This window comes from Notechis scutatus, chromosome 4, assembly GCF_049901735.1.
Source record: "Notechis scutatus isolate UNSWTSFEM ecotype Mainland chromosome 4, rNotScu1.2, whole genome shotgun sequence".
NCBI lineage: Eukaryota > Metazoa > Chordata > Lepidosauria > Squamata > Elapidae > Notechis > Notechis scutatus.
The window spans coordinates 126,998,375-127,024,197 of NC_142012.1; the positions used below are offsets into that span (position 1 = coordinate 126,998,375).

General features: G+C 41.5%; 1 protein-coding gene across 1 annotated transcript in view; it reads left to right on the plus strand.

Annotated features, from left to right (window-relative positions):
- The window catches only part of KLHL30 (kelch like family member 30), a 30,773-nt gene that overhangs the window by 2,772 nt on the left and 2,178 nt on the right, over positions 1-25,823 (plus strand). Inside the window, exons 2-7 of the mRNA XM_026667650.2 lie at positions 3,170-4,023; positions 5,329-5,488; positions 20,332-20,418; positions 20,739-20,894; positions 21,659-21,847; positions 23,627-23,772. Of these exons, the coding sequence (XP_026523435.2) occupies positions 3,250-4,023; positions 5,329-5,488; positions 20,332-20,418; positions 20,739-20,894; positions 21,659-21,847; positions 23,627-23,772 (1,512 nt within the window). The 5' untranslated portion in view covers positions 3,170-3,249. The remainder of the gene's footprint in view (positions 1-3,169; positions 4,024-5,328; positions 5,489-20,331; positions 20,419-20,738; positions 20,895-21,658; positions 21,848-23,626; positions 23,773-25,823) is intronic.

A 25,823-nucleotide genomic window follows, 5' to 3' on the forward strand; every position in this document is an offset into this window, starting at 1 on the left:
GGTACCGGGCCGTGGAGCACTCTTTACCGGGCCGCAAAGAAAAAAAAAAAATAAAAAAAATGGCGGCTTTCTTCGCCTTCGGTGAATGCTGCTGGGATCGGGGATCAAGGACACAAATGAAAGAAGGGGAGGGAGGAAGCAACCGAAGCCTGTCCTGCTCTCTGGCTCAGCTCTCTCAGTCGCTCTGTTGCTCCTCCACCAGCACAGGAAGAAACTGCTTCAAAGAAGCCGGGTGGCTTTCCTGTCGCCGCAGCTTCCCAGCGCCCGTTTCACCCCACCCCGCCCGCCCGCTCGCTCGCGGTTCAATCCACAGTGCTCCGTTCTGCCTGCCTGCCTGTCTGGTTGTTTGGGAGCAGCTTCGGCTGAGAATAATAACTATTCGCCTCTTTTATCAGCGAAGCTGCTCCAACGAAGAAGGCAGGCAGGCAGGCAGGTAGAACGGAGCACTGTGGATTGAACCGCGGGGCGGGCGGGGGGGGTGGGGGGAACGGGCGCTTGGGGCCCCTGTGGCCACAAGAAACCCCCCCCCCCCCCCCCCCCCCCCCCGCGCGCCCCCCCCCCCCCCCCCCCCCCCCCCCCCCCCCCCCCCCCCCCCCCCCCCCCCCCCCAGTTTCTTCCTGGCTGCTGTGGGCGTGATGCGAGGCGACCCTAGGAGGGAGGCGACCTGAGGGGGCTGGGGCGGCCCCCTGCGGTGGTTGCGGCGTTTTACTCACTAGGTCCGATGTTACCCTATATCTAAGTAACTTCTAAACCCCTCGGAATTCCCCTCCTGAAAATTTCTGCGAACCGTCCCTACAAGGCCAGGGACTTGTTGCATTAATATCACCTGCTACATAACGTATTTCTGATTTGCTTTACAAATCACTAATATATAACTTCAATCTATTCCAGATGTGCTTTATAAAGGAGTGTGGTTGTGGTTGGGATGTATGTATATATGTATGTATGTATGTATGTATGTATGTACGTTTATGCATATATGTATTTAATTTGTGTGTGTGTGTGTATGTGTATGTGTGCAAGAAAAGGAAAAAGTTGAAAAATAATAGCCATAATGTAATCTTCAACTAAGAACTAAGATTTCAAATTTTAAACACTAGAAATTAATGATGTTAGATCACTGCAAAGTTTTACTCATCCCGCTCTAGGAACTGTCCCTACTGAAAAGATTTATAACTATCAAACATTGGCTCACTGGCAAGCCAAGTTTCCTGTGAAAAGATAATATCATGTTTTATAATATACTTAGCAAAAGTGATATTATTAAGCTTTGCTTTCAACCAGCAACATACCAGGAAATGGCTGTTAATAGGGAGCAGAGAAATGTCATATGATGTAGGATTGAAACTTCATCCTGTATGTTATTCTTCCAGAGGACCTTCTAGAGCAGGGGTCCCCAACCACCGGGCCACGGACCGGTACCGGTCCGTGGATCACTTTGTACCGGGCCGCAAAGAAAATAAAAATAAAAAATAAAATAAAAATGGCGGCTTTCTTCGCCTTCGGTGAATGCTGCTGGGATCAGGGATCAAGGACACAAATGAAAGAAGGGGAGGGAGGAAGCAACCGAAGCCTGTCCTACTCTCTGGCTCAGTGGCTTCGGTTTCCTCCCGCCTCGTTCCTCTCTCAGTCGCTCTCTCGCTCCTCCACCAGCCCAGGAAGAAACTGCTTCAAAGAAGCCGGCAGGGTGGCTTTTCCTGTCGGCGCAGCTCCTGCGAAGCACCCGTTCACCCCCACCCTGCCGCCCGCGGTTCAATCCAGTGCTCCGGTCTGCCTGCCTGCCTGCCTTCGTTTCTGGTTGTTTTGGAGCAGCTTCGGCTGAGAATAATAACTATTCACCTCTTTTTCTCAGCCGAAGCTGCTCCGAAACAACCAGAAACGAAGGCAGGCAGGCAGGCAGGCAGGCAGAATGGAGCACTGGATTGAACCACGGGCGGTGGGGTGGGGGTGAACGGGCGCTTCGCAGGAGCTGCGGCGACAGGAAAAGCCACCCTGCCGGCTTCTTTGAAGCAGTTTCTTCCTGGGCTGGTGGAGGAGCAAGAGAGCGACTGAGAGAGGAACGAGGCAGACACCTGAGGGATGAGGCTGAGGGAGGGAGGGAGACACCTGAGGGATGGGGCTGAGGAAGGCAGGGCTTCTCAGCCGTCCTGCAGGGACTTGTCCTGAGCCGTGGAGACAGCCGTGGGCCGCCACCGCCCAGTGCTCAGTTTTGAAGGCGCTCCTCAGCCCGGCACAGTTCCTGAATCTGCAGCTGAAACCCTCCGTTTTAAATGTCCCAATAGAAGAGAATATCTGTCGCTCAGGGTTGCAATGAGGAGGCATTGGTGCTCCCTGAACTTGGTGGTTTGCTGGCAGACGTTTTATTACCCGACTAGGTAACAACATCAGATGTTACCTAGTCAGGTAATGAAACGTCTGCAAGCAAACCACCAAACTCGACCCTCCCCGGTCCTTGAAAAAGTGTTTCTGTGTGAAACTGGTCCCTGGTACAAAAAGGTTGGGGACCACTGTTCTAGAGGACCTCTTAAATGACTTAATGGTAGTGACCTCCTGAGGGATTCCACAAACAATTTTTTAGCGTCAGGTCCTCTGATTTCTCTTTCCTTATTTGATATTATTGCAATTCTGACAGGAATCTCAAAAGTAGACGCAGAATAATCAACAACTGCTTTTATACCTTGTTCCTTTTCAGTTCTTATTGTTGAATGCCTGCTTATTTTTGGCTTGGATAGTGCAGCTTTTGTGTGTGTGTATGCATGTATGAGGTAAATTAATGGAGAAGCTGTTCCATGGGTTACTAACAGTGTATCTCTGAGATCAAAAAGCATCTTCAATATTTCATCTTGTGCACAGCATGGCAGAGCTCTGGTCCTGACAGTTATGGGAGAAGCATCACCCATATTTAAAGTTCTACACTCATACAGATTTATTTTACTTGTAAGATCAGGATAATCACAATTAACACTAATTGATTTTATTTATTTGTTAGCTTAAAGGAATACATAGATATATGTGTAGCATGTTAGATTTTATTTGTATATTTCAGAATTGAAATTATGTAAATAAAGAAAAATAAATATTGGATTGCATACTGTAAACATGGAATTATTTTAAAAGGCCCATTGATTCGGAATTCATGTTGACTTTGTTCCTTTTATCCTGTGAACAGGACTGGGAAAATTATTTTTTATTAGGAGCATCTAAAATCATTTCCAAGTACAGAATTAGAGCCTTTTGCAGAATATTACCATGGTGAGGAACATTGATGACTTCGATTTTTGCCTTCCATCCCATCCTCAATCTATTCTGGAAGGATTACAGACCTTACGTTCCAAACCAAAACTCTCGGATGTCACTTTGATTGTTGGGGAATATGAATTCCCTTGCCACCGCAGTATCCTGGCCCTCTGTAGTCAGTACTTCAATGCTATGTTTTCAGGTGACTTTATGGAAAGCTTTTCAGCACGTGTAGAGATCAAAGAAGTAGATCCCATCACTATGGAGTCCTTGCTTAATTTTGCTTACACAGGAAAAGTGACTATCAATCAGGGGAACGTGGAAGCCTTGATTAGGACATCCAGCCAACTCCATTTCCCCATCATCCAGAAAGTTTGCAGTCGGTACTTGAGACAGCAGATGGATGCAACTAACTGTTTGGGCATTTGTGAGTTTGGAGAGATGCATGGCTGTTCGGAGATTTCATCTGAGGCGTGGTCATTTTTGCAAGAAAATTTTGAACTTGTATCTCAACAGGAAGAGTTTCTTCAACTATCCAAAGAGAGGCTAATTATTTATCTGTCAAACAACCTACTGCAAGTACAAAAAGAACAGAGCTTAGTTGAAGCTGTGTTCAGGTGGGTCAAGTATGAAAAATTGGCCAGAGTGGTGCACCTTCCAGAGCTTCTTGACTTAGTGCATTTGGTTTCATTGCCAGATCAGTATCTGCAAAACATGTTGTCATCTGAACCACTGATTCAAGAATCAGAAGCTTGCCAGGCTATCATTGCTAGACATCGGAGCACGGTCAGTGTTTGGAGATACTATGTATTTTGACCCAGTTCTAGTTCAGTTTGAAGGCTAGAAGGTATGCAACGGAATTCTGGACCAGTGATTGGTTTGCTTGCTATATAAATCTGAACTTACAAAATTCCTGGCTTTTATATAAAATTTGGTTAAACTGGCAAAGACTTATATTTTTGTTCTATGAAAAAAGGCGGCATTTCTTTTTAATAGTCCATCCTGGGCTGGTTAGAGATATTAAGGATTCAAAAACCAAGAAAGACTTTCTACCTAGAAAAACCTCTGGGCTTCTTCGGCTGTGGCTGGGTTGGTAGATAGAGGGTAGTATCTGATAAAATGCACTATTTAGTTTACATATTAATTATAGGGCCAACAGGTTTAAATTCCTTACAATAAATGCCACTCCATTTGTTTTCTTGATATCATATCCTGACAGTAAAGTCTGGATTGAATGGATTGAATGGATATCATCATCATCATGTCTACACTTACGTTATTTTTTGCTAATCAAATTATTCTTCAGAATAAATTTTGAAATGTTAGAATGGTTATCATCATCATAATTAGGATCTCTCTGCAGCATAGAAAGCAACCTGGGGGACAAGGAAAATAGATTTTTAAAAGTCCCACTGAATGATGAACTGTAGATGAATGATTGTTCTGTGTTTACCAAGTGTAACTGAGTTGTAATAGCAATAGCACTTAGACTTATATACCACTTTACAGTGCTTTACAGCCCTCTCTAAGTGGTTTATAGAGTCAGCATATTGCCCCCAACAATCTGGGTCCTCATTTTACCCACCTTGGAAGGATGGAAGGCTGAGTCAACCTTGAGCCTGGTGAAATTTGAACTGCCAAATTGCAGACAACCTGCAGTCAGCAGAAGTAGCCTGCAATACTGCACTAAGCACTGTGCCACCACAGCTCACATAGAGATATGTGCCCCATAACACTACCTGATTGAGATATCAGAGAAAGGCATTTTTAAAATGCATAATTCTTTTTTTTTCTTAAGAAAAAAAATAGTATGTGGTCCAAGTGTGTTCAAATTGTAAAATAAGTGGGAAGACATATGGGAAGAAATCAATGGACTATTCATGCACATTAAGGATAGGCTGAACTTCCTGCTTTGCTTGAGCTAGAAAGTATATAGATTCATTACAGGAATAATTGGGAAGTTTTGCCTTACCAAATGCCACCTTACAATTTTAAATGTACAACATACAAATTGTTGAAAAAAGCAACCAAGGAGTGGTGCAAAATTAGAAGCTTTCTATTTTGTGAAATACTTTTTTTTCCTACTCTAAGGCAGAGAATAAGCCCTTTGTCCAGCAGAGACTGAAGGCTCTTCCACAGAAGCTAGAAGAGGTGCTGGTGGTTGTGGGAGGCAGAGCTTTGGAAGAAAATGATGAAGATGAAGAGCCACTACACTTCTCCAGAAATTTTGCTTTTTATAATACTAACACTAGTAAGTGTCAGAAATCTTTCCTAATATACAGCATCAGAACACCTTTATTTCAAGCCAGAACATTTTATACAATACTCTAGCTCATGGTACTGAGTACTGCAGTGCAACAATAACAGTAGTGTTGTAGAATTGAAAAATATTTATTTATATGCTATCCACCTCACTATCAAGCAACCCTGGGTGAGATATTCGTGATACAAATCTGAAAAGGTAGGATATACATTTTGGCTTTTTGATGTCATCATGGTTATGCTATACTATGGTTGGAATATCTTTCCAGGGAGGAAGTGGGGATGGGAACATTCAGAAAATTTACAATATTGGGATCTGCCTATTGCTCTGTTGAATGCACTCCACGTGTTTTTCTGTTCACAGATCTTTGTTTTCTTTTCCTTTGTGGAACTTCATTTGAATTAACAGCAAAACCTTTCAATATTTATAAAGCTAGATTATATTTGTTAACTATTATTTATATATGTTGATTCCCTGATTATAAGGCCTTTCTTTATCTTCTGCCTCATTCAGTAAATGAAAGGAGAAATGGGAAAATAAGTCTATAACTACAAAGCAATCTGCCACATCAAACAGCACTTCTCCAGGCCTACTTTCAATACAAGATATGTTAGTATGGGCAGAAACAATCATGCTTTTGGGTTTAATGTAGAATTACTTACGTTGCCACAGGCAACTTAGATTTCCAGATGACATAATGTTCTGAGTTTTCTTGGGCTGTTTGTTATTGTGAAGCAACTGCATTCCTCCCAGGCTCACATTGACAGTGAAACCTGTCAGACTAGCCTACAAGTTCACTGAAGTTGGAAGAGGAACTAATTTAGAGGTTAGGTTTCTAAATTCTGGATCCTTGGTGTAATCTGGAAAAGATGATGTAATTTTAGGGCAATGTTGACAATATTGTGAACATAGAAACAATGTCCATACATAATTATTGCCAAACATATCTGGGTATATATGTAACAGTTCTAATGAGTCAGTGCTAAATTTTTATTTTTAGAGAAATCTTTGGCCAGTCCTTTCTGCAAAGGGGCCAAGCATTGAGTCTATCTTCACAATTGTCAGTAAATACTGACTGAATGTAATACTGCAATGTGATTGGGATTGTCAGATGATGCTGCTTATTATATACACACAAATTTAAATTTTCTATATAAAAAATTATTATTAGCAGTGGTAGTAATGTTCCCCTCAAAAGGGCCCAGAGAAATATATATATATATATATATATATATATATATATATATATATATATATATATATATATATATATATATATATATATATATATATATATATATATATATATATATGTTTTCTGAGGTTCTCATGGGTATTTGTATGTGGATCTTTGGTTATTCGGGTTTTCTCCCGTAAGATTCAAAGTATCTAGGCAACGTTTCGGCGAGGTCCCACTCGCCATCCTCAGGCTGGTGCCTCGGCCTAGTGCCAGTGCAAGCAGTGTGTGACCGGAGCTGCCATCTCTATATATACAAGTGGTGGGGATGGTGTGCTGGGCTGGTTGGCTGCGCTGCAGCCTCTTGATTGGTTGATGGAGTTGATGTTGGTATAATGGGCTGTGCAATGGCCCTTTGTTGCAGAGATATCCTGGATCTTGTGCTGTCATCTCCTGGGTCGTTAGCCTCCTGTGTTTTAACGGCCCGGGTAATGGGCTGTGTGACGGGCTTGTGAGTTCCTTTGTTGTGGCATCCTGGGTCCTGCGCTGTAATCTCCTGGGTCGTTTGTGTTTTGATCTCTTTTCGATTAGCCTCCTGTGTAGTAACAGCTTGGGTAATGGGTTGTGTGATGACCTTGTGAGATTTATTGCTGTGGTATCCTTGGTCTTGTGCTGTGATATCCTGGGTCATTTGCTGTGTTGTGACTTCTTGAGTTCTTGAGGTGTAATTTCTTGAGTTTTCTGATGTGATGTCCTGAGCGGGTGGCTGTGATGTAGCATTTTGGGTTTTTAATATGGCTTTGAGTTTGGGGTCTGGGTCTGTGTTCGTTTGGCTTCGAGTTCGTGGTCGTGCCACATCTTCATGGTGGGGTCAGTTCGCTTCATGTATGGTTCAGAGGAGTTTGAAGTGGGTAGTGATGCAGCTGCAGTGCGGCTTCTGGTCTGTGGTCGTGTCTCATCTTCTGTGTGGGTGTGAGTCTGATTTTTACGTGGAAGTGTGGTGGTGGCATCTTGTGTGGCCCTCATGGGTGTGGGTCTGGTGTCATTTATCATGTTGGGTACTGCCTGTTCATGAGGGCGGGTTTCCAAATGGCTGGTAAGCGGGAGGTGTCATCTCTTTTATTCATGCTGTGTGGGCGTTTTTCTATCTCTATGGCTTCTCTGATTATTCTGCTGCTGTGGTGTTCAGTTTTGGCGATAGTTCTGGTATTTTTAAGATCAATCTCATGTCCTGTGGCTTTGAGGTGTTGGACCAGGGAAGAGGTTGGTTCTTCTTTTTGATTGAGTTCTTATGTTCTTCAACGCGTGCACTTATTCTTCTGTTAGTTTGTCCAATGTATGTGGTGAGGCAGGCAGTGCAGGGGATTTCATATACTCCTTGGTTTTCTAACTCGATTTTGTCTTTAGGTTTCTTAGGATGGTGGATATTTTTCTGTTTGTGCAGAATGCTGTTTTAATGTTGTGTTTTTGGAGGATCTTGCTGATTTTGTCTGTAGTGCCTTTTATATATGGGAGGAGGGCTTTGCCGTTCTCTTGTTCTCTGTCTTGGATTTTGGTTGGGGTTTCTTTTTGGATTAGGTGGGTGATCTTCTTTCTCCCTATCACCCACCTAATCCAAAAAGATCACCCACCTAATCCAAAAAGAAACCCCAACCAAAATCCAAGACAGAGAACAAGAGAACGGCAAAGCCCTCCTCCCATATATAAAAGGCACTACAGACAAAATCAGCAAGATCCTCCAAAAAACACAACATTAAAACAGCATTCTGCACAAACAGAAAAATATCCACCATCCTAAGAAACCCTAAAGACAAAATCGAGTTAGAAAACCAAGGAGTATATGAAATCCCCTGCACTGCCTGCCTCACCACATACATTGGACAAACTAACAGAAGAATAAGTGCACGCGTTGAAGAACATAAGAACTCAATCAAAAAAGAAGAACCAACCTCTTCCCTGGCCCAACACCTCAAAGCCACAGGACATGAGATTGATCTTAAAAATACCAGAACTATCGCCAAAACTGAACACCACAGCAGCAGAATAATCAGAGAAGCCATAGAGATAGAAAACGCCCACACAGCATGAATAAAAGAGATGACACCTCCCGCTTACCAGCCATTTGGAAACCCGCCCTCATGAACAGACGAGTACCCAACATGATAAATGACACCAGACCCACACCCATGAGGGCCACACAAGATGCCACCACCACACTTCCACGTAAAAATCAGACTCACACCCACACAGAAGATGAGACACGACCACAGACCAGAAGCCGCACTGCAGCTGCATCACTACCCACTTCAAACTCCTCTGAACCATACATGAAGCGAACTGACCCCCACCATGAAGATGTGGCACCACCACGAACTCGAAGCCAAACGAACACAGACCCAGACCCCAAACTCAAAGCCATATTAAAAACCCAAAATGCTACATCACAGCCACCCGCTCAGGACATCACATCAGAAAACTCAAGAAATTACACCTCAAGAACTCAAGAAGTCACAACACAGCAAATGACCCAGGATATCACAGCACAAGACCAAGGATACCACAGCAATAAATCTCACAAGGTCATCACACAACCCATTACCCAAGCTGTTACTACACAGGAGGCTAATCGAAAAGAGATCAAAACACAAACGACCCAGGAGATTACAGCGCAGGACCCAGGATGCCACAACAAAGGAACTCACAAGCCCGTCACACAGCCCATTACCCGGGCCGTTAAAACACAGGAGGCTAACGACCCAGGAGATGACAGCACAAGATCCAGGATATCTCTGCAACAAAGGGCCATTGCACAGCCCATTATACCAACATCAACTCCATCAACCAATCAAGAGGCTGCAGCGCAGCCAACCAGCCCAGCACACCATCCCCCACCACTTGTATATATAGAGAGATGGCAGCTCCGGTCACACACTGCTTGCACTGGCACTAGGCCGAGGGCACCAGCCTGAGGATGGCGAGTGGACTGCCGAACGCTGCTCTAGATACTTTGAATCTTACGAGAGAGAACCCGAATAACCAAAGATCCATATATATATATATATATATATATATATATATATATATATATATATATATGTGTGTATGTATGTATGTATGTATGTATGTATGTATGTATGTATGTATATATGTATATATGGATCTTTGGTTATTCGGGTTTTCTCCCGCGTAAGATTGGAAGTATCTAGGCAACGTTTCGATGAAGTCTCATTCATCATCTTCAGGCTTGTGTCTTCCGCTCTGTGCTTCTCAGAGTGATGTGAGCTTGCAGCTGCTTCTTCCTTTTAACTGCTAGTGGGGGTGTGACTTGATTGGGTGGGGGCTTGGCTGTGTTCTCATTTCTAATTAGGGCCAATTCTGTTCTTTTTAGGATGCGTTTGGTGGCTGCTGTGTTGGTGTGGAATTTCAATTGGAAGCTTCTGGGAATTAAATTTTGATCTCGGCAGTTGCATAGGAATGCGAGGTCACATAAAATGGAAGCTCTTTGGACTTCAAGTTTTCATAAGTCCTGGTCAGATGGTGGGTTTCCTCCCGTAGAGGTGCAGTATTTGTTTTCTGAGGTTCTCGGGTATTTGTATGTGGATCTTTGGTTATTCGGGTTTTCTCCCGCATAAGATTGGAAGTATCTAGGCAACGCTTTCGATGAAGTCTCATTCATCATCTTCAGGCTTGTGTCTTCCGCTCTGTGCTTCTCAGAGTGATGTGAGCTTGCAGCTGCTTCTTCCTTTTAACTGCTAGTGGGGTGTGACTTGATTGGGTGGGGGCTTGGCTGTGTTCTCATTTCTAATTAGGGCCAATTCTGTTCTTTTAGGATGCGTTTGGTGGCTGCTGTGTTGGTGTGGAATTTCAATTGGAAGCTTCTGGGAATTAAATTTTGATCTCGGCAGTTGCATAGGAATGCGAGGTCACATAAAATGGAAGCTCTTTGGACTTCAAGTTTTTCATAAGTCCTGGTCAGATGGTGGGTTTCCTCCCGTAGAGGTGCAGTATTTGTTTTCTGAGGTTCTCGCGGGTATTTGTATGTGGATCTTTGGTTATTCGGGTTTCTCCCGCGTAAGATTGGAAGTATCTAGGCAACGTTTCGATGAAGTCTCATTCATCATCTTCAGGCTTGTGTCTTCCGCTCTGTGCTTCTCAGAGTGATGTGAGCTTGCAGCTGCTTCTTCCTTTTAACTGCTAGTGGGGGTGTGACTTGATTGGGTGGGGGCTTGGCTGTGTTCTCATTTCTAATTAGGGCCAATTCTGTTCTTTTTAGGATGCGTTTGGTGGATGCTGTGTTGGTGTGGAATTTCAATTGGAAGCTTGTGGGAATTAAATTTTGATCTCGGCAGTTGCATAGGAATGCGAGGTCACATAAAATGGAAGCTCTTTGGACTTCAAGTTTTTCATAAGTCCTGGTCAGATGGTGGGTTTCCTCCCCGTAGAGGTGCAGTATTTGTTTTCTGAGGTTCTCGCGGGTATATGTATGTGGATCTTTGGTTATTCGGGTTTTCTCCCGCGTAAGATTGGAAGTATCTAGGCAACGTTTGATGAAGTCTCATTCATCATCTTCAGGCTTGTGTCTTCCGCTCTGTGCTTCTCAGAGTGATGTGAGCTTGCAGCTGCTTCTTCCTTTTAACTGCTAGTGGGGGTGTGACTTGATTGGGTGGGGGCTTGGCTGTGTTCTCATTTCTAATTAGGGCCAATTCTGTTCTTTTTAGGATGCGTTTGGTGGCTGCTGTGTTGGTGTGGAATTTCAATTGGAAGCTTGTGGGAATTAAATTTTGATCTCGGCAGTTGCATAGGAATGCGAGGTCACATAAAATGGAAGCTCTTTAGACTTCAAGTTTTTCATAAGTCCTGGTCAGATGGTGGGTTTCCTCCCATAGAGGTGCAGTATTTGTTTTCTGAGGTTCTCTGGTATTTGTATGTGGATCTTTGGTTATTCGGTTTTCTCCCGCGTAAGATTGGAAGTATCTAGGCAACGTTTCGATGAAGTCTCATTCATCATCTTCAGGCTTGTGTCTTCCGCTCTGTGCGTCTCAGAGTGATGTGAGCTTGCAGCTGCTTCTTCCTTTTAACTGCTAGTGGGTGTGACTTGATTGGGTGGGGCTTGGCTGTGTTCTCATTTCTAATTAGGGCCAATTCTGTTCTTTTTAGGATGCGTTTGGTGGCTGCTGTGTTGGTGTGGAATTTCAATTGGAAGCTTGTGGGAATTAAATTTTGATCTCGGCAGTTGCATAGGAATGCGAGGTCACATAAAATGGAAGCTCTTTGGACTTCAAGTTTTTCATAAGTCCTGGTCAGATGGTGGGTTTCCTCCCGTAGAGGTGCAGTATTTGTTTTCTGAGGTTCTCGCGGGTATTTGTATGTGGATCTTTGGTTATTCGGTTTTCTCCCCGCGTAAGATTGGAAGTATCTAGGCAACGTTTCGATGAAGTCTCATTCATCATCTTCAGGCTTGTGTCTTCCGCTCTGTGCTTCTCAGAGTGATGTGAGCTTGCAGCTGCTTCTTCCTTTTAACTGCTAGTGGGGTGTGACTTGATTGGGTGGGGGCTTGGCTGTGTTCTCATTTCTAATTAGGGCCAATTCTGTTCTTTTTAGGATGCGTTTGGTGGCTGCTGTGTTGGTGTGGAATTTCAATTGGAAGCTTGTGGGAATTAAATTTTGATCTCGGCAGTTGCATAGGAATGCGAGGTCACATAAAATGGAAGCTCTTTAGACTTCAAGTTTTTCATAAGTCCTGGTCAGAAGGTGGGTTTCCTCCCGTAGAGGTGCAGTATTTGTTTTCTGAGGTTCTCGGGTATTTGTATGTGGATCTTTGGTTATTCGGGTTTTCTCCGCGTAAGATTGGAAGTATCTAGGCAACGTTTCGATGAAGTCTCATTCATCATCTTCAGGCTTGTGTCTTCCGCTCTGTGCTTCTCAGAGTGATGTGAGCTTGCAGCTGCTTCTTCCTTTTAACTGCTAGTGGGGGTGTGACTTGATTGGGTGGGGGCTTGGCTGTGTTCTCATTTCTAATTAGGGCCAATTCTGTTCTTTTTAGGATGCATTTGGTGGCTGCTGTGTTGGTGTGGAATTTCAATTGGAAGCTTCTGGGAATTAAATTTTGATCTCGGCAGTTGCATAGGAATGCGAGGTCACATAAAATGGAAGCTCTTTGGACTTCAAGTTTTTCATAAGTCCTGGTCAGATGGTGGGTTTCCTCCCCGTAGAGGTGCAGTATTTGTTTTCTGAGGTTCTCGCGGGTATTTGTATGTGGATCTTTGGTTATTCGGGTTTTCTCCCGCATAAGATTGGAAGTATCTAGGCAACGTTTCGATGAAGTCTCATTCATCATCTTCAGGCTTGTGTCTTCCGCTCTGTGCTTCTCAGAGTGATGTGAGCTTGCAGCTGCTTCTTCCTTTTAACTGCTAGTGGGGGTGTGACTTGATTGGGTGGGGGCTTGGCTGTGTTCTCATTTCTAATTAGGGCCAATTCTGTTCTTTTTAGGATGCGTTTGGTGGCTGCTGTGTTGGTGTGGAATTTCAATTGGAAGCTTGTGGGAATTAAATTTTGATCTCGGCAGTTGCATAGGAATGCGAGGTCACATAAAATGGAAGCTCTTTAGACTTCAAGTTTTTCATAAGTCCTGGTCAGAAGGTGGGTTTCCTCCCGTAGAGGTGCAGTATTTGTTTTCTGAGGTTCTCGCGGGTATTTGTATGTGGATCTTTGGTTATTCGGGTTTTCTCCGCGTAAGATTGGAAGTATCTAGGCAACGTTTCGATGAAGTCTCATTCATCATCTTCAGGCTTGTGTCTTCCGCTCTGTGCTTCTCAGAGTGATGTGAGCTTGCAGCTGCTTCTTCCTTTTAACTGCTAGTGGGGGTGTGACTTGATTGGGTGGGGCTTGGCTGTGTTCTCATTTCTAATTAGGGCCAATTCTGTTCTTTTTAGGATGCATTTGGTGGCTGCTGTGTTGGTGTGGAATTTCAATTGGAAGCTTCTGGGAATTAAATTTTGATCTCGGCAGTTGCATAGGAATGCGAGGTCACATAAAATGGAAGCTCTTTGGACTTCAAGTTTTTCATAAGTCCTGGTCAGATGGTGGGTTTCCTCCCCGTAGAGGTGCAGTATTTGTTTTCTGAGGTTCTCGCGGGTATTTGTATGTGGATCTTTGGTTATTCGGGTTTTCTCCCGCATAAGATTGGAAGTATCTAGGCAACGTTTCGATGAAGTCTCATTCATCATCTTCAGGCTTGTGTCTTCCGCTCTGTGCTTCTCAGAGTGATGTGAGCTTGCAGCTGCTTCTTCCTTTTAACTGCTAGTGGGGGTGTGACTTGATTGGGTGGGGGCTTGGCTGTGTTCTCATTTCTAATTAGGGCCAATTCTGTTCTTTTTAGGATGCGTTTGGTGGCTGCTGTGTTGGTGTGGAATTTCAATTGGATGCTTGTGGGAATTAAATTTTGATCTCGGCAGTTGCATAGGAATGCGAGGTCACATAAAATGGAAGCTCTTTGGACTTCAAGTTTTTCATAAGTCCTGGTCAGATGGTGGGTTTCCTCCCGTAGAGGTGCAGTATTTGTTTTCTGAGGTTCTCGGGTATTTGTATGTGGATCTTTGGTTATTCGGGTTTTCTCCCGCGTAAGATTGGAAGTATCTAGGCAACGTTTCGATGAAGTCTCATTCATCATCTTCAGGCTTGTGTCTTCCGCTCTGTGCTTCTCAGAGTGATGTGAGCTTGCAGCTGCTTCTTCCTTTTAACTGCTAGTGGGGGTGTGACTTGATTGGGTGGGGGCTTGGCTGTGTTCTCATTTCTAATTAGGGCCAATTCTGTTCTTTTTAGGATGCGTTTGGTGGATGCTGTGTTGGTGTGGAATTTCAATTGGAAGCTTGTGGGAATTAAATTTTGATCTCGGCAGTTGCATAGGAATGCGAGGTCACATAAAATGGAAGCTCTTTAGACTTCAAGTTTTTCATAAGTCCTGGTCAGATGGTGGGTTTCCTCCCGTAGAGGTGCAGTATTTGTTTTCTGAGGTTCTCGCGGGTATATGTATGTGGATCTTTGGTTATTCGGGTTTTCTCCGCGTAAGATTGGAAGTATCTAGGCAACGTTTCGATGAAGTCTCATTCATCATCTTCAGGCTTGTGTCTTCCGCTCTGTGCTTCTCAGAGTGATGTGAGCTTGCAGCTGCTTCTTCCTTTTAACTGCTAGTGGGGTGTGACTTGATTGGGTGGGGGCTTGGCTGTGTTCTCATTTCTAATTAGGGCCAATTCTGTTCTTTTTAGGATGCGTTTGGTGGCTGCTGTGTTGGTGTGGAATTTCAATTGGAAGCTTGTGGGAATTAAATTTTGATCTCGGCAGTTGCATAGGAATGCGAGGTCACATAAAATGGAAGCTCTTTGGACTTCAAGTTTTTCATAAGTCCTGGTCAGATGGTGGGTTTCCTCCCCGTAGAGGTGCAGTATTTGTTTTCTGAGGTTCTCGCGGGTATTTGTATGTGGATCTTTGGTTATTCGGGTTTTCTCCCGCGTAAGATTGGAAGTATCTAGGCAACGTTTCGATGAAGTCTCATTCATCATCTTCAGGCTTGTGTCTTCCGCTCTGTGCTTCTCAGAGTGATGTGAGCTTGCAGCTGCTTCTTCCTTTTAACTGCTAGTGGGGTGTGACTTGATTGGGTGGGGGCTTGGCTGTGTTCTCATTTCTAATTAGGGCCAATTCTGTTCTTTTTAGGATGCGTTTGGTGGCTGCTGTGTTGGTGTGGAATTTCAATTGGAAGCTTGTGGGAATTAAATTTTGATCTCGGCAGTTGCATAGGAATGCGAGGTCACATAAAATGGAAGCTCTTTAGACTTCAAGTTTTTCATAAGTCCTGGTCAGAAGGTGGGTTTCCTCCCCGTAGAGGTGCAGTATTTGTTTTCTGAGGTTCTCGCGGGTATTTGTATGTGGATCTTTGGTTATTCGGGTTTTCTCCCGCGTAAGATTGGAAGTATCTAGGCAACGTTTCGATGAAGTCTCATTCATCATCTTCAGGCTTGTGTCTTCCGCTCTGTGCTTCTCAGAGTGATGTGAGCTTGCAGCTGCTTCTTCCTTTTAACTGCTAGTGGGGGTGTGACTTGATTGGGTGGGGGCTTGGCTGTGTTCTCATTTCTAATTAGGGCCAATTCTGTTCTTTTTAGGATGCATTTGGTGGCTGCTGTGTTGGTGTGGAATTTCAATTGGAAGCTTCTGGGAATTAAATTTTGATCTCGGCAGTTGCATAGGAATGCGAGGTCACATAAAATGGAAGCTCTTTGGACTTCAAGTTTTTCATAAGTCCTGGTCAGATGGTGGGTTTCCTCCCCGTAGAGGTGCAGTATTTGTTTTCTGAGGTTCTCGCGGGTATTTGTATGTGGATCTTTGGTTATTCGGGTTTTCTCCCGCATAAGATTGGAAGTATCTAGGCAACGCTTTGATGAAGTCTCATTCATCATCTTCAGGCTTGTGTCTTCCGCTCTGTGCTTCTCAGAGTGATGTGAGCTTGCAGCTGCTTCTTCCTTTTAACTGCTAGTGGGGGTGTGACTTGATTGGGTGGGGGCTTGGCTGTGTTCTCATTTCTAATTAGGGCCAATTCTGTTCTTTTTAGGATGCGTTTGGTGGCTGCTGTGTTGGTGTGGAATTTCAATTGGAAGCTTGTGGGAATTAAATTTTGATCTCGGCAGTTGCATAGGAATGCGAGGTCACATAAAATGGAAGCTCTTTAGACTTCAAGTTTTTCATAAGTCCTGGTCAGAAGGTGGGTTTCCTCCCGTAGAGGTGCAGTATTTGTTTTCTGAGGTTCTCAAGGGTATTTGTATGTGGATCTTTGGTTATTCGGGTTTTCTCCCGCGTAAGATTGGAAGTATCTAGGCAACGTTTCGATGAAGTCTCATTCATCATCTTCAGGCTTGTGTCTTCCGCTCTGTGCTTCTCAGAGTGATGTGAGCTTGCAGCTGCTTCTTCCTTTTAACTGCTAGTGGGGGTGTGACTTGATTGGGTGGGGGCTTGGCTGTGTTCTCATTTCTAATTAGGGCCAATTCTGTTCTTTTTAGGATGCATTTGGTGGCTGCTGTGTTGGTGTGGAATTTCAATTGGAAGCTTCTGGGAATTAAATTTTGATCTCGGCAGTTGCATAGGAATGCGAGGTCACATAAAATGGAAGCTCTTTGGACTTCAAGTTTTTCATAAGTCCTGGTCAGATGGTGGGTTTCCTCCCGTAGAGGTGCAGTATTTGTTTTCTGAGGTTCTCGCGGGTATTTGTATGTGGATCTTTGGTTATTCGGGTTTTCTCCCGCATAAGATTGGAAGTATCTAGGCAACGTTTCGATGAAGTCTCATTCATCATCTTCAGGCTTGTGTCTTCCGCTCTGTGCTTCTCAGAGTGATGTGAGCTTGCAGCTGCTTCTTCCTTTTAACTGCTAGTGGGGTGTGACTTGATTGGGTGGGGGCTTGGCTGTGTTCTCATTTCTAATTAGGGCCAATTCTGTTCTTTTTAGGATGCGTTTGGTGGCTGCTGTGTTGGTGTGGAATTTCAATTGGATGCTTGTGGGAATTAAATTTTGATCTCGGCAGTTGCATAGGAATGCGAGGTCACATAAAATGGAAGCTCTTTGGACTTCAAGTTTTTCATAAGTCCTGGTCAGATGGTGGGTTTCCTCCCCGTAGAGGTGCAGTATTTGTTTTCTGAGGTTCTCGCGGGTATTTGTATGTGGATCTTTGGTTATTCGGGTTTTCTCCCGCGTAAGATTGGAAGTATCTAGGCAACGTTTCGATGAAGTCTCATTCATCATCTTCAGGCTTGTGTCTTCCGCTCTGTGCTTCTCAGAGTGATGTGAGCTTGCAGCTGCTTCTTCCTTTTAACTGCTAGTGGGGGTGTGACTTGATTGGGTGGGGGCTTGGCTGTGTTCTCATTTCTAATTAGGGCCAATTCTGTTCTTTTTAGGATGCGTTTGGTGGCTGCTGTGTTGGTGTGGAATTTCAATTGGAAACTTGTGGGAATTAAATTTTGATCTCGGCAGTTGCATAGGAATGCGAGGTCACATAAAATGGAAGTTCTTTAGACTTCAAGTTTTTCATAAGTCCTGGTCAGATGGTGGGTTTCTCCCGTAGAGGTGCAGTATTTGTTTTCTGAGGTTCTCAAGGGTATTTGTATGTGGATCTTTGGTTATTCGGGTTTTCTCCGCGTAAGATTGGAAGTATCTAGGCAACGTTTCGATGAAGTCTCATTCATCATCTTCAGGCTTGTGTCTTCCGCTCTGTGCTTCTCAGAGTGATGTGAGCTTGCAGCTGCTTCTTCCTTTAACTGCTAGTGGGCTGTGACTTGATTGGGTGGGGGCTTGGCTGTGTTCTCATTTCTAATTAGGGCCAATTCTGTTCTTTTTAGGATGCGTTTGGTGGCTGCTGTGTTGGTGTGGAATTTCAATTGGAAGCTTGTGGGAATTAAATTTTGATCTCGGCAGTTGCATAGGAATGCGAGGTCACATAAAATGGAAGCTCTTTGGACTTCAAGTTTTTCATAAGTCCTGGTCAGATGGTGGGTTTCCTCCCGTAGAGGTGCAGTATTTGTTTTCTGAGGTTCTCAGGGTATTTGTATGTGGATCTTTGGTTATTCGGGTTTTCTCCCGCGTAAGATTGGAAGTATCTAGGCAACGTTTCGATGAAGTCTCATTCATCATCTTCAGGCTTGTGTCTTCCGCTCTGTGCTTCTCAGAGTGATGTGAGCTTGCAGCTGCTTCTTCCTTTTAACTGCTAGTGGGGGTGTGACTTGATTGGGTGGGGGCTTGGCTGTGTTCTCATTTCTAATTAGGGCCAATTCTGTTCTTTTTAGGATGCGTTTGGTGGCTGCTGTGTTGGTGTGGAATTTCAATTGGAAGCTTGTGGGACTAAATTGTATAGTTTTACTTCCAAGGTTTTTTCCCTCATTCTTCTCAATATCACTGACAAAACCACTGCAAACCCAGAGACCAAGGGTGTATTTTAGCTCTCTCTCCACTGGACCCCATGTTTCATGCATTGCCAATTTACCTCTTCTTGTACAACCTTACAAAAATTATTTGCTTTCTCCTTGGCTAAACTTATTATTTATCCCCAATAATCTCTCCCTTTGTCTTGTTCAAGCTATTGTTCCTCTCTGGGCTTTCTTTTTTTCATAGGCCAGCTTTCTGAATTTTATCCGAAATAACAGTCATAATCAGATATTTTTAAGGTTCACATTTGTCGATATTCAGCAGAAAATTCTCAATCTTATATAACCTTATTTTACCTTGTATTTTATCCTCTGTCCTTATAATCTTGTTCATTATCTCTGTTAACATAATACTGACCAGTTAAAGATCTGTTACTCATTATGACGATATATTACCTTTAACTTTATATGGTTTTTCTGTTTGAATATATGCACGGTGGCATTTTCCTGTCCTGAAATTCATCATGAAAACCCCTTTTTCTTGTCTTTGCTTACTTTTAAACTGTTACTATATTATCATTTTGTACCTAAATTTAAAGTTCATGGGAAGATTGGTGCTGTCTTCTGATCTATCTGCCCTTCTGCCAGTGGTGGGATTCAAAAATTTATACTACCTGTTCTGTGGGCGGCTTGGTGGGCGTGGTATGGCTTGGTGGGTGTGGCTTGGTGGGCATGGCAGGGGAAGGATACTGTAAAATCTCCATTGCCACCCCACTCCAGGGGAAGGATACTGTAAAATCTCCATTCCCTCCCCACTCCTGGGGGAAGTTTACTGCAAAATCCCATTCCCTCCCCACCCCACTAACCTGCTTTCCAGCTCTGTTCTCCTGTGCAGGGGAGCAAAAGAGAGCCAGCCAGTCAGCTGGGGGTGGGGCCAGTCAGAGGTGATATTTGCTCCAAACTACTCAAAATTTCCTCTACCGGTTCTCCAGAATTGGTCAGAGCCTGCTGAATATCACCTTTGCCTTCTGCCCATTATACTATTCATTGTGGTGCTTTACTCATTTGCTGTGTGATATGGACTTTTCAATACTTGCCTAAATATATTTTATTTAATTATTTATTTAAACAAAGTATAATGCCTTCCATTTCACTACTGCAGCCCTCTGGGCAATTAACAATGAAAACTAAATAACAGCAAAATAACTCAAATTAATTAAAAAATAAATTACAACTGTCAAAATATTATGTGTCAGAGGTCCAAATATATACTTCCCATTTATGATCAAATAATGAATAAACCACAACAGACAAATCAATGAATTGAGCTCACCAAACACCCAGCCTGAGAGAACAACTAGAGCATTAGAACATCATGCAAGACCAGCATACCTGAAGACACAAAGTATGTCATTTGAACTGTGTGAGCATCTACCTCTTATAGCTCATTCATTATAAAAAGCCAACGACTTGACTAGGAATTAAAGTTAAGAAAAAACATTGGGATGAGGAGAAACTTAATCCCTAGACCTTTGTTATTGACTTGAAGATAAAGTTGCATACAGTATAGGACATGTCTCTTGGGTCAATGATGGAAAGAGAAAGTAGAGATTTTGGACTTTTGCCCAACATATTATTACTGCTAATACCCTAAAAATGGAAATAATGCAGAACCATCTTTATCATGCAAGGCAAAACTCTTAGGATAATGTAAGAGTTTAAGAGGCTATTTAAACATTGGTTTTTCCGTTTTAGAAACATGGATTGCTTTGCCTGATTTTCCAGATTATAATAAATGGGGCTTTTCTATGATTGCTCTGAACAACAACATTTACATTACAGGTAAGTATAGCATACTTTCTGGATTTATGGGTGCTACCAAATCTATAAAACATTTTATGTTTCCCCATAAGACTTATTCTGCTTACCTGATCAATAACAGAGAAAATAATTGCAATACATCCCATAGATCCCATAGTCAGGTAGTAAAAGGCAAGTGTAATAATATCCCATGATTTTATCAGATGCATTTTACCTTTAAAATCTGCAAATTGTAGAAGGCTTGCAGAAGATTCAGAAGCAAAAGGAGTGAACAAATGTCAACTCTGAAAATAATAACAGATCACTTTCACAATGACTATGATAATTATTTCTGGTTTCAGGTGGCTCCAGAGGTTCACAGAATGACACCTGGTCTACAACACAGTCTTGGTGCTTCTGCCTTAAGAATGGTGTCTGGAAGTCCATTGCTCCAATGCTGAAGCCGCGAACAAATCATGCCAATGCTGTTCTCAATGGAGAGATCTATGCCATTGGTGGTAGGAAATGAGATGTGTAATGAAAGAAAGCCTCATTATGCAGAAGCCTTCCAGTCTAACTGATGGCTAGGATTAAGGGATTTGTAGTTACCTTCTCTGGAGGACAGATGGAGAAAGTTACTCTATAGGCATAGGTCAGCAGAGGGCTGAGAGAAAGAAATAGAATTATTATCCAACCTGCACAAAAATGTAACAGTTGAATTGTCAGAAACATTTTTTTTACAACTTGGAGCTGTGTGGTGGGTTGCCAAAGAAAGTCACAACAGCATTCGGTTAGATGCTAAATTAGAAAATTCTAACGCTACCTAAGGTCACTTCTGTCAACAGTGGTTATACTTGGATGAGGACAAAGATGAGGAAAAAATATTTGATACTGCAATTGTCAGAGCTGAAAATGTGAGAGAAAATGACTATAATTCAGGCACATTTTGTAGAAATTGTGGAGAAAAATATTTGGGACTCCTACATGTATTTAGCCACTAACATGGATGAATCTTGGTTAATATGAACTATTTCACATCATGATGTGCACTTAGACCATTTTAGGCCTCTTACATACCATGGATAGATAAGTTTTTATGAGGCTACATGTAACTGGAAAAGAAGAATCAGTCTTTATCATAAGACTGAAAAATATACAGTGTAGATATTACTTTGTTGAAATAAGTAAGTCAAGTTCACACGACCTGCATGTATCTTGCTCTGCCTGAATTTGTTCAAGCTTATGGAACAACCTTTCCTCTCCCCTTTTATGTATTTTAAAGGAACCACTATGGACATTGTGGAAGTAGAATGCTATGATCCTTATAATGACAGCTGGTGCTTTGTCAGTCCTGCTTTGAAGTATGTCAGTAATTTTGCTGTAGCCGGATGTCTTGGGAAGTTGTACCTCATTGGTTCTTGTGCTATCAAATACAATACATTGACCCTCCAATGTTACAACCCTGCTATTGGTAAGAAGGAATAGAAAATACTTCTAACAAAGCAGCTGACAGTGCTTTTGCAGCAAGTTTTTTTTTTTTAATAATCATTGAAAGATATTCTCTGACCTGTTTCTAAATGCCTTATAAAACTTGTCACATATAACACCAAATAGAAACCCATCATTTCCTATAATATGTTGCCCAAGTATCATACAAATGTGTTGGTCATAATCATGGGCAAGATTTCTGTGTGTAGGACATGCTTCTTACACACACACACACACACACACACACATGCAAACACACACACACACACACACAGAATCTTTGTAGTCAGTTGGACAGTTGGACAGGTGCTCTCATTACAACATCATTAAAAATGTATGATGTATTATTTCTTGCAGCCACATATTCTATATCACCTTATTACTAGAAATACTTAGTCTTTTTTAATCGAAGATAGCATTTATTTATTTATTTTAAATAACAGTTGCTCATAGTCATCTTTATCCAGCTATCTAGCTTACACATAAGTTCCATACCATAAGCATTTGCTATGAGGAAACTTTCAAGTTACTTGTTTGTCATGGCTTTTGTAAAATCTCTCAGCTAGCATCAACTTGCTAGTTATAATAAGTATTATGCCATGTGAACCAAGGTTAGTTTGCCCAGAAGACATTAGATGACAATTATGAAACATGTGCCTACATTACAATAAATGTCAGAATTGCTGCTCGTTTAATGCTAGATAGGGACAATGGTGTTTATCAAATGCTTTATCAGTTGTCCACCATCTCATCTTGTTCTGATATATTCAAAATAGTAATACGTTTTGGGATTTCTTTTATTTCTGGACATAATTCACTGCCCCCTGTATAGTTATTCACCAAAAGCTCACCTCTATCTCTCTATGCTTCCTTCTACCAACCCTTGAAAAGTCTTGTTGTTCTACTTCATACTGGAAAAATTAAACCAAATCTTACAGTAGTCTGTCTAGAAAAAGCATTCAAAACAACATGGCAATTACAGAAATCAGGATAAATTTCTAACACGTTTTGACAGTAATCTCATGTTTTGATTGGGTAAATTTACCTAGCAGAATGACAAAATATTGTTCAGCAAAATATTGGACAGTGTATTTTAGTATGCTGATTAAAAAGTTAGTTAAATGTAGGCTGGACAGCATAGTAATTAAGTGGTTTAACTAGCTTGGGAGCCGTATTCAAAAAGTGCTCATTAGTAGATCCTCTTCAAACTGGAGATAAACATTAAATGGGATCCCATTGCAGTCCTGGGCCTTGTCTTTTTAGCATGTTTATTAGTGAAGTGGAGGGGATGGTTTTCAAATGATACAATGTGAGATAGCTAAGACTAAGACATTATTACTAAAATAAAGATGATGGTGATGATGATGAATATGAGAGACTATGTCTGAAGCTCTTTTCAGCACTGATGACTTTCTTAGATTGTTTCACATCCATTTTGATAGTCCCACAAAGGTTTTAACATTTAGGCCGAAGAGACAGTTCACTTCCAGTATGATTTTTATTTCATTATCAAGAACATTCAATAACTATGTTTTATGTATCTATATGGAGCTTTTATTTGTTGTCTTCTAGTTTGATGGTAATAATAAAAATAGGATAATCTGAATTTATCATGCTTTAACTTTTATTGATTTTTTTTGCTTAAACCATCTAAATAATAACCAGATATTAACATGTGATTTTAATAAACAGTTTTAAAAATATATTAAATTAATTATTCAGTGATAATGAAGATTTTCATTAAAATTATTTTTTTTAATAGATGTCTGGAGTATAATTGCATCTCCCTTTCTCCCCAAGTATCTCTCTGCTCCTTGCTGTGCCTCTTTGCATGGAGTCATTTACCTTATTGGTGATAATACAAAGAAAGTCTATGTGTACGATCCGGATGCTAACATATGGCAGAAGGTGGGTAAATAGGGAGTAACTATATTATTTTTTTATATAATTATTACTTACATATAATTATTACTACATTACTTGGATTATTACTTACATCTTTACCGATCATATGCAGAATTTCAAAGAATGGGTGTGTTTGTTTTACCTGGTTTTTCTAAGATCGTCTCAATAAAACTAATACTAATAATAATATACTAACAGCTAAAAAGAAATTATTGTTATACACAAGACAATGAAAAACTTTCCCAGCCTTGCACTTTCAAAATGAATTGGGACTTGGCTTCCAGAATTTCACATCTACATTACAACAGAGATTCAGGTTGCCTTAGTAGAATTATCTCTGGTCGGCAAAACAGACCTTGTGGGTCTTTAATATACTGTACAAAGTGGTATCTGTGTTTCAGAAAAACAAGATCTGTTTCTTGAATGATGGTATCTCAAGCAAAAACATAACCTGGTCCTATTCTGCTGGCCACTTGGCTTCAGTAAAGATATAAGCAGTGTTGTTGGAAGTTTGGTTTTCAGTGTCATGCTGAAATCCATCTGCAGCTGTTCACATGGCGTCATTGCTCAGATGACTCCAATGCACAGGACAGGTGCAGAGGATACCCTGCCAGATTCCCCATCTCTTTTAATTTATGAATAAGTAGTTAACACTGTCTATTTTGGCTGCTCATTGGTTCTGCTTTTGCCAGTGCCCCTTAAAAATGTTGTTGGTTACAACTTGTCATTAAACAATTCCTTTCCAAACCAATTTTCCACTTGATTCTGTTAAAGGACTCTTTAGGATAAGTATCATTTCTTGTTATGATCTCATTGTTTTTCAGATGGATAGGCAAGAGTTAAAGCAAGGCTATGTAATTCAGCCCAATATAGCAGCATACTGTATATTCTTGTTGGATAGGTAGGAAGAAAAGGAAGAGTGACTTTTATGGCTCTTGAGGGCTATACATCAATAAATGTATATCAGGTCCAAAACATGACATCATTCATCTATTTAGTAGGTTTATACACCTAATCATACACTGCATATATTTATACACCTAATCATACACTGTATATACTTTGATTTATTATTAACTACTCTTTTGAATTAAATAATCTGTATTAATTTTAAACTAGGGTCAAGCAGTAATATATAAAGGGTTATCTTGTTGAGAGAGAATTTGGGTCTTCTGCTTTTAATGTTACAAACACTAACTAAATGGTCCCCCCCTCAAATCTACAAAAACACAATAAAACACATTAAGGAAAGAGGCATAGTGAAGAGAGCATAATATTTATTTTTAAAATAATAAATTAGAAGATTTTTACAGTATTTTAAAAGGCTGCATCAAAGAAATTCTGTATATAAAATAATAAATGTAGGGTGATTTGCATTTTTAAAATGAGCATGGACATTTTGACAAATTCAGCCAGATCTGTTCTTCTTACATTTTTACAGAAATAATTACAATCACTATTAACTTTGAAGTCTTGTGATCTGATTATTATAATTAAAATATTTTTAAAATTGTGATCCAAATATCTCATGAGTGTCTCTTTTCATACCAATCCATTGAAGGTCTGACAAAGTCCTCTTCTGAATACCATTATTTCCAGAGTTTCATTATGCATTTACTGAGGAGAGGGCTTTTTCTTGGGAACACCATGACTCTGGAGTAGTCATTTCAAGGACATTGTCCTTAATCTAAAAATCCAATGTTTCTGACACAAGGTTAAAACTGATTTAATTGTCAGGCATTTCGAGGAACTATTGTTGGGTTGGTTTATTTTAGCATGTTTTGATATTTTTTAAATTTGCTATACTTACTGCAAACAATTGTTAATAAGCAGTCACTATATTTTCAGTGTTATATTATATATTAACTTTAAGTAAATACAGGTAGCTCTTGACCATTTAACAAATGTTCAAAGTTACAACAGTGTCTGCCCACAAAGCTACATAGGAACCTCTTTCAAAATTATGACCCCTGCAGCGTCCCTTGGTCATTTGCATTTCAACTGACCACAGAGATGCTGCAGCACACCCACCCACCTATTTCCCTCCCTTCCTG